This window comes from Rhincodon typus, chromosome 19, assembly GCF_021869965.1.
Source record: "Rhincodon typus isolate 14 chromosome 19, sRhiTyp1.1, whole genome shotgun sequence".
NCBI lineage: Eukaryota > Metazoa > Chordata > Chondrichthyes > Orectolobiformes > Rhincodontidae > Rhincodon > Rhincodon typus.
In genome coordinates this window covers 53,888,120-53,896,981 of record NC_063350.1, presented here as the reverse complement: position 1 = coordinate 53,896,981, position 8,862 = coordinate 53,888,120, and the positions used below count along the sequence as shown (strand labels likewise).

The 8,862-nt window shown below is 42.9% G+C and overlaps 1 protein-coding gene across 1 annotated transcript in view; it reads right to left on the bottom strand.

Annotated features, from left to right (window-relative positions):
* Positions 1 to 4,215: 4,215 nt before the first annotated feature.
* The window catches only part of LOC125485435 (bone morphogenetic protein 7-like), a 21,138-nt gene continuing 16,491 nt past the window's right edge, over positions 4,216 to 8,862 (bottom strand). The window contains exons 3-4 of the mRNA XM_048608189.1: positions 7,681 to 7,878; positions 4,216 to 4,241 (exon numbers count right to left, since the gene is read on the bottom strand). Of these exons, the coding sequence (XP_048464146.1) occupies positions 4,216 to 4,241; positions 7,681 to 7,878 (224 nt within the window). The remainder of the gene's footprint in view (positions 4,242 to 7,680; positions 7,879 to 8,862) is intronic.

The window sequence follows — 8,862 nt, the reverse complement described above, 5'->3', positions numbered from 1 at the left end:
GAAACGTCAGCTTTCCTGCTCCTCTGATGCTGCTTGGCCTGCTGTGTTCATCCAGCTCTACACCTTGTTATCTCAGATTCTCCAGCATCTGCAGTTCCTACTATCTCAACTTCTCCGTCCCTGTTTTCTCAACACTGCAAGATTAAAATACACAATGCTCAAAATTGATCCAGTGATTTCTAACCAGACATTGAGTAGCCGATACCAAGCAACAGATTTATAACTTAAACAATAGATTTTAATATGTATTAATAATACAGTAGCTTTAACAGAGCAAAGTTCGACCACAGAGTAATCTAAATAATGCCTGAGATTTAACCCAATCTTTGATTCTAGCCCCCATTCACGTAAGCCAGACACACAGATACAGTTAAGGATTAAATCAAAGGAAAATAAATGAGATGTAACTGGCCAGTTCATTTAAGCAGACTCCGCAATCTATAATCTCACAGGCACATGGGATTGTATCTTGCATGGTTTTTGAAGACACTGACGCATGCAAATAACTTCTAGTAGGCACTGAATGGTATTCACTTAATACTTAAAACTCCAATTTCAAATAACCTTCCTACCCATTCCTCAGCTCCCTTTCCAGCCCACCTCCTCTCATCCATCCCACCTTCCGACCCTCCCTTCCAGCCACCAACCTGATTCATCGACCAAGCAGGTCATACCTGCGATGAAAGGGTCTAGGCCCGAAACGTCAGCCTTACTGCTCCTATGATGCTGCTTGGCCTGCTGTGTTCATCCAGCTCTGCACCTTGTTGTCTCAGATTTTCCAGCATCTGCAGTTCCTACTATCTCTGATACCTACTACCAGTGTCCACTTATCACTACTATTCCACTGCCCCCACATCCAGTCCTGCAGAAGGGTAATACCCAAAACGTTGACTTCTCCTTTCCTCCAGATGCTGCCTGGCTTGCTGTGTTCTTCAAGCCTCCTGTGTGTTTACCAGTAGACTACCTGTATTAGCAGTGTTAAAGTGATGAAGGCAGACAAATAACAATCATGTGTGATAATAACTATTTCTAGTGGTGCACCCTTAAAGACAGCTACTGTCTTACTGCCTTTTGGCTGCATGCGGGAACCCAATGCCATCTTTATCAGTTTATTTAAAATAAACAAACACTCCTAGCCTTGGGGAATATGTAAAATTGTCTAAGTCAGGAAAATTAGTGTGGTTGACATACTCTAGATAGAAAAGTTATGCAACATTGTGTTATCACATAGCCTGCCACCACATACTACCTATTATTAGCCACTAACTATCTCCATTAACACCTATTCACCTTCCTAGCCAGATTGTTATCAACTCCAGGTGCAGGGCTGGATGAACACTGCTTGGCCTGCTGTGTTCATCCAGCCCTGCACCTTGTTGTCTCGGATTCTCCAGCATCTGCAGTTCCTACTATCTTTGTTATCAACTCCTTTGTCTTTCCAGCTGTTCTTCTCTCTCTTTGAGCTCTATCCCCACCTATCGTTTACTGTTTACCCCTTTCCCCCACCCATTCTGGATATAAACCGACATATTCCTACCTACCATCACTTCCGAGGAATGGTCACCGGGGCTAAAACATTAATTCTAATTTTTCTTCACAGATGCTGCCAAAGCCTGCTGAGCTTTTCCAGCAACTTCTTTTTGTAACTGAGTTACAGCATCCGTAGTTCTTTCAGTTCTTATTGTGCATGTCCTGTTCACAAGACTTACTTCCTGTTGTTACAATTTGAGTACAACCTATCCTGAATTTGGTGCTGGTTAATTTAAATAATTTGATAATTCAATTTTGGTGATCAATTTTCCACTTGGTTGTTCTGTTTACTTGACATGGTTCAAATTTTTAATTTTTTCTTGGTGAAGTAAGGTGGCTTTGATTATCATTTATGGACTGTAATGTTTATTTATGTCAATATTTATAATGAAAATGTCTGTGTATTGATTCCTAATTGAAAAATTATGTAAGGCAAATTAACAGCTTTAGATTAGGAAAGTCCTAAAGGTAACACAATTTTTTCAGAGCTGCTGCCAATGATGGGGCAAATTTTTCACACAGAGGGTGGTGCCTATATGGAACAAGCTGCCAGAAGAAATGGTCGAGATGAGTACAGTTACAACAATCAAAAGGCATTTGGACAGGTACGTGAATAGGAAAGGTTGTGAGGGATTTGGGCTCAATGCAGGCAAATTGGACTAGTTCAGTTTAGGAAGGGTCTAGGCCCGAAACGTCAGCCTCTCTGCTCCTATGATGCAGCTTGGCCTGCTGTGCTCATCCAGCCCTGCACCTTGTTGTTTCAGTTTAGGAAACCTGGTCAGCATGGACGTGATGGGCCAAAGAGTCTGTTTCTGTGCTGTATGATTCTTTGACTCTGTGACTCTAACTAGTCAATGTCCAAGGAGAAGTGCTGTCCATACTGATGAATAATTGTTATTCTATGACTTGTTGAGGCTGCTCAGCTGACAGATGAGAAAGAGGATTGGAGAAGGATATGAAAAGCGGACTCACAAAGCTGCAGACTGAATGGTGCTAAGAGTGATATCTTTATGTTTAACTGTAGAATGCTTGGGGCAATCCAATGACTTTATACCATGAAACAAAAACAAAGTGCTGGAAAAACTCAGCAGATCTTTAGAGAGAAAAACAGATATTTCGAGTCTAGTGATCTTTCATCAGAACTGAATACAGCAGGGAAGCGGTGGTATTTATGCTGATGACAGGAGGGAGTGGGGTGAGTAGAGGATATGGAGACAGTATCCAGAGAAAGAGGAAGAAAAGGGGATAGGCAAACAAAGATTGCTGATAAGCCAAGAAGGAGATAGAATGTCGGGTAGAGTGCGAACGAAAAGTGTAAATGATTGCTAATGGATTGGCTCTGCTAGGCCCAACCCACATAAAAAAAACCTTGGAGTGCAGGGGCAAGGGTAACAAACGTAGAGTGGTAATGCCTACCCTTCCATATGTCTGTGAAATATGGATTTCCCACTCCAGACATTGTAAATTTTTGGATCAGTTCCACATGAGATGCATTCATAACACCATAGGCATGAAATGGAAGAACAAGACACCAGCATACCAAAGATCAGAAATGTCCAGAGTTGAAGTACTTATCATGAGAGCTCAGTTTAGATGGACATATAGTGAGTATGACTGACAATAAAATCCCCAAGGTGGTCATCAACTTAAACTTTCACATCACTGGTGAGGTAGGCCAAGACTTCTTGAATACTAGCCTCACAAAATATAGCATGTCCACCTTTTATTGGGACAAAGAAAGAACTATCTGGGGAGCCCAGATCATTTTCTTAGGGTGGGCAGAGTCCAAAACTAGAGGGCTTAGATTCAAGGTGAGAGGGGAAAGATTTAAAAAGGACCTGAGAGACGTTTTCACGCAGAGGGTGGGTGCGTATATAGAATGAGGAAATGGTAGAAGGAGGTAAAATTACAACATTTAAAAGGCATCTGGATGGGGTATATAAGGAATACGGGCCAAATGCTGGCCAATGGGACTAGGTCAGGTTGGGATGTCTGGTTGGTACAGATGAGTTGGATGGAAGGGTCTGTTTCCACGCTGTATGGCTGTGTGACTCTATAACCCTGAACGCCAATGATTGTCTTGAAGAAAACTTAAAACTCTGGATGTATGTATAATTAATGGAGTTGTGTTTGTATGCTGGTGGAGTAGGGGGTAATTTGGTGATGGGGAGGGAGAGGGTGGAGGTATTTCCCAATGAGATCTCCTATGCTGCGACAGAGATAATGTGAGACTGGAGCCTTGAGGCAGTTAGAATTGAATTCCATGGCCTGTCATGCCAAGGGCCAGGAGCATGGGAGACCAGACTTAGACATTTAGCCCAGGGATGATTGGGATCAGGGTTTGGGTGGATGGAAATCAAGGTCAGGGATTGGGGAGGTACACAGGTCAGGCTTAGAACTTTCAAAGGAAGTTCAGGAGTCAAAGGCATTTGGTGGTGGTGGGTAGGGGGAAGGAGAGATTGGGTTAGGACTAAAGGATTGAGATTGGGGTCAAAGTTTTGGTTGTAAAATCAGGATCAATAATTAGGATGTTAGGGCTTGGAGAGGTAGATTAAGGTTAAACTGTTGAGGAGTGGAGAATAAGATTCAGAGCAAGATTAGGAGTTAGGACTTCAGAGAACATTGGTGTCAGGGATTATGGGGAGATCAGGAGTCAGGTCTGTGATTGAGATCAGGGATTAGGGTTTAGAGGTAGATCCGGAAGTTGGAATCTGGAAGGGGAAGATTGGGGTCAGCACTGGGGGTGATATCAGGGGAATTGGAGATAGTTTGGAGATCAGGCCTGGGTGTGGGAGAGGATCAGAATTTTGGAGGAGAGGCTGAGGATTGGAGAAGGGAACCAGAGACAGTCAGTTATGGGGGAATTAGTTTTACAGCCTGGGGAAAAGATCGGGGCTGCAACATCGGAGGCAAGACTCAGTGTTGCAAATCTGATAATGTGGATTAGCCAACTAAACATATAATCTTTTCGTCCTCACTGTCCATGGGTATAGTGCCGGAAGATTGGAGAGTGGCAAACGTCATTCCCTTGTTCAAAAAAGGGAATAGGGATAACCCCGGAAATTACAGGCCAGTTAGTCTTAGTTCAGTGGTGGGCAAATTATTGGAAAGGGCTCTGAGAGATAGGATTTATGATCACTTGGAAAGGCACAGTTTGATTCGTGATAGTCAGCATGGATTTGTGAGGGGTAGATCATGCCTCACAAACCTTATTGAATTCTTTGAAGAGGTGACCAAACATGTGGATGAAGGTAGAGCAGTGGATGTGGTATACATGGATTTAAGTAAGGCGTTTGATAAGGTTCCCCATGGTAGGCTCATGCAGAAAGTAAGGAGGCACGGGATGGGGGAAATGTGGCAGACTGGATTCAGAATTGGCTGACCCTTAGAAGACAAAGGGTGGTAGTGGACAGAAAATATTCAACATGGTGCTCAGTTACGAGTGGTGTACCACAAGGATCAGTTCTGGGTCCTCTTTTGTTTGTGATTTTTGTAAATGATTTGGATGAAGGATTGGAAGGGTGGATTAGTAAGTTTGCGGATGATACGAAGGTGGGTCGAGTTGTGGACAGTGCAGAGGGCTGTTCTAGGTTACAAAGGGACATTGATAGGATGCAGAGCTGGGCTGAGAAGTGGCAGATGGAGTTTAACCCTGAAAAGTGTGAGGTGATTCATTTTGGAAGGACAAATTTGAAAGCAGAATACAGGGTTAACAGAAAGATTCTTGGCAGTGTGGAGGAGCAGAGGGATCTCGGGGTTCATGTCCACAGTTCTCTGAAAGCTGCCACCCAGGTGGATAGAGTTGTTAAGAAGGCGTATAGTGTGTTAGCTTTCATTAATAGAGGGATTGAGTTCAAGAACCGTGAAGTTATGCTCCAGCTATACAAAAGCCTGGTTTGGCCACATCTGGAGTATTGTGTCCAGTTCTGGTCGCCTCATTACAAGAAAGATGTGGAAGCATTGGAAAAAGTGCAGAGGAGATTTACCAGGATGTTGCCTGGAATGGAGGGAAGCTCTTACGAGGAAAGGTTGAGAGAGCTAGGGCTTTTCTCTTTTAACGACGAAGGATGAGAGGTGACTTGATAGAGGTGTAAAAAATGATCAGGGGTATAGATAGAGTGGACAGCCAGAGGCTTTTTCTTAGGGTGGAGGTAGCTATTATGAGGGGGCATAGTTTTAAAGTGAGTGGAGGGAGATATAGGGGAGACGCCAGAGGTAGATTCTTTACTCAGAGAGTGGTAGGGGCGTCGAATGCATTGCCGGAATGGGTAGTGGAGTCGGCCTCATTAGGGGCATTTAAGCGGCTATTAGATAGGCATATGGATGATAGTATAAGGTAGGGGTGAAGGTTAGATAGACCTTAGGATTAGGGTAAAAGTTTGGCACAACATCGTGGGCCAAAGGGCCTGTATTGTGCTGTACTGTTCTATGTTCTATGTTCTAATCTGAATCCTCCCGAGTAACTATGTACGGAAGGAATTTAAAGTGACCTTCTGTCACTGACAAAAGTTTAGTACCTGACCTTGTTGAGCAGGTAAAAATCCAATTTGAATTACTTTTTCTTGAAGTGTGCTGTCTTCAAAACATAGTAATGCAACTTTGTAAAGATTTCACTGACTTGGAATGTTTCAGTTAGGATTTTTTGATTTTAGACTTTCCAGATTAGAACCCGGGCGAAATCAGAGAAACTTTCCTTTGTGGCAAAATTGATGGGAGATATCAAAAATTGCGAATTCTGCCCTTAAACTGCGCACTTCCCATTTCCATGGGGCGGGAGTGGAGTCAGCATGGGTGTCTTGCTTGTGCAGCTTCCAGAGACAGCTGTCATTTACATGGCATTTTGGTAAACTCACTGCATGGAACCTAGAGTGTGCAGAATAAACCAGCTCACAGCCGATTATTTTCACTGCATTTTGAATAGCCAGGTACCCTTTTGGAAAACTGAGATATCGCAGTGGAAGTGGTTTGGGATTCTTTGGTCAGGGGTCAGGTATTCTTTGGGAGGGGATTTCACGTACCCTTTGAATTTGTTAATATTATCTTCAGTTATGTGTGAAAGGCATATAAACCTGTTGGAATTGAAAAACCTATAAAAAGACCTATCAGGAGCTGTTAAGAAATGTCAAGCCACTCAGACCTATCAAACAGTTTCAAACTTGTCTAGACCTGTCAAGAAGTGTAAAATCTGTCAAGACTTTTAAAGAAGTATCACCCTGTTAAGAGGTGTCAAGAACTGTCCAACATTTGTCCAAATGTGCTTTTATGAATGAAAGTGTGTTGCTCAATAGAGTGCAGTCTGCAATACAGATTTTTAACAATATACCTTCATTCTTTTTCTGTGTGCATGCTTAGTCACAGATACAAGGTGAGTTGGCATGGTAGTTGACGTACGAAGGGTCGTAGGTGGAAGTTGGCTGGGTGAATGGGTGGCCATGGGAGTATGGGTCAAGTTACATAGTGTTGTATTGGGACATGAGGGGCCGTAGATGATGTGCAGAGGGGTATACTATGACACAAGGCATGTGGGGACCATGTAAGATTGGTGGAGGGCCTTATGTGGTTTGTTTTGGCATGAATAGGGATAAATAATGTGTGTGGATGAAGGCGGATCTGATAATTTACATTTATTACTTTATTTTAATTTTGGACAGTCCCTGGAGGTCCAAGGCAGGCTTTCTGCCCAGCCTACCTTAGAATCTGGTAGCCTCCACATTCTTGTCCAGGCTAGACTTCCAATCCAGACCATTACACAACCCCAATATAGAAGTCCATTTTTTAAAGATCAAGTTTATGAAGTTGTGCATTCTTCCATCTCTGTGTACATGACCCTGTAATGAAAATCAGCGCCCTGGTTGTTATACATCCAGACATGATCTTGCAAAACAACTTTTGCCCATGGGCTGAAGATACTCAAGCTGGCTAGACTCTGTTCTGAAGTGCCACACAACTCTCTTAATAATGCAACCAACATGCCAGCTAATATCAAGGACTGAGCTACAGTAAACTGTCTGGTTTTCTGAGACTCCACTTTACAGATTTTTTTATATTCAAATGTTTAATAGGAGAAATGACACTACAGTGATACCTTTTAGGTTGAGCATGTAAGAATGGAATTGTAGCATTAGAACTGCATGAACAGTGAATGCCTACCTGTTAAGCTGGTTGCTCTGAAAGATTCCTGACTCTTAGAAGACCGAGAACGACCCTGGTTCTTCTGTTTACCACTTGCTGATCGTGCACTGCGGATGTGAACTTCAGTGGCTTTGAAGAAGGCCACCATGAATGGTTGTTTAGTCTGAGGCCCAAGTCTCCCTATCAGACCAGCCATCTTGGGATTGACACTCTGCCCTTTTGGAAAAACAAATACATTAAAATTAGTTTATTTACCATTTCACATGCCTTTATGTGCGGTAAGGTCTTGCTATTTGTGGAGTTACATGGAAAACATTGCAAAATAGTGAACAGTTAGTATGATTTATAATGGAAGTCAATTGGATAGATTTCAAACATCTGAAGAATAGAAAATAAAATTCAATTAAATACAATGATTTCGATAAATAAAAGATATTTTACTGTAGAAAGTATCATAGTGTTCTGTATTCAATTATACTAATTCACAAAACAACATTAATGCACAAATTATGTATTAGTAATGTCACTGGACTGGTAATCCAAAGGCTCGGGCTAATGCTCCTGGGTCATGGTTTAGAAATATGGAAAACAGGAGCAGGAATAGGCCATTCAGCTCTTCGAGCCTGCTTCACCATTCAATATGATCATGGTTTGAAGATGGTGATTACTTCAGTTTATAAATATAGAATTAAAAGCTTGTTCAGTGGTGACCACAAAATCATTGTTGATTGTCATAAAAACCCATCTGGCTCACTGATGCCCATTTTACCTTAGATGGTGTCGACTGCACCCAGTTATATGACTGGCTTGGAAATGACCTAGCAAAGCACTCAGTACTGTTCAATGATAGTAGGAACTGCAGATGCTGGAGACTCTGAGATAACAAGGTGTAGAGCTGGATGAACACAGCAGGCCAAGCAGCATCAGAGGAGCAGGAAGGCTGACGTTTTGGGCCTAGACCCTTCTTCAGAAATGGGGGAGGGGAAGGGGGTTCTGAAATAAATAGAGAGTTGGGGGGGAGGCGGATAGAAGATGGATAGAGGAGGAGACACACAGGTCAAAGAGGTGGGGATGGAGCCAGTAAGGGTGAGTGTAGGTGGGGAGGTAGGGAGGAGATAGGTCAGTCCAGGGAGGACAGACAGGTCAAGGGGGCGGGATGAGGTTAGTAGGTAGGAGATGGGGCTGGGGCTTGAGGTGGGA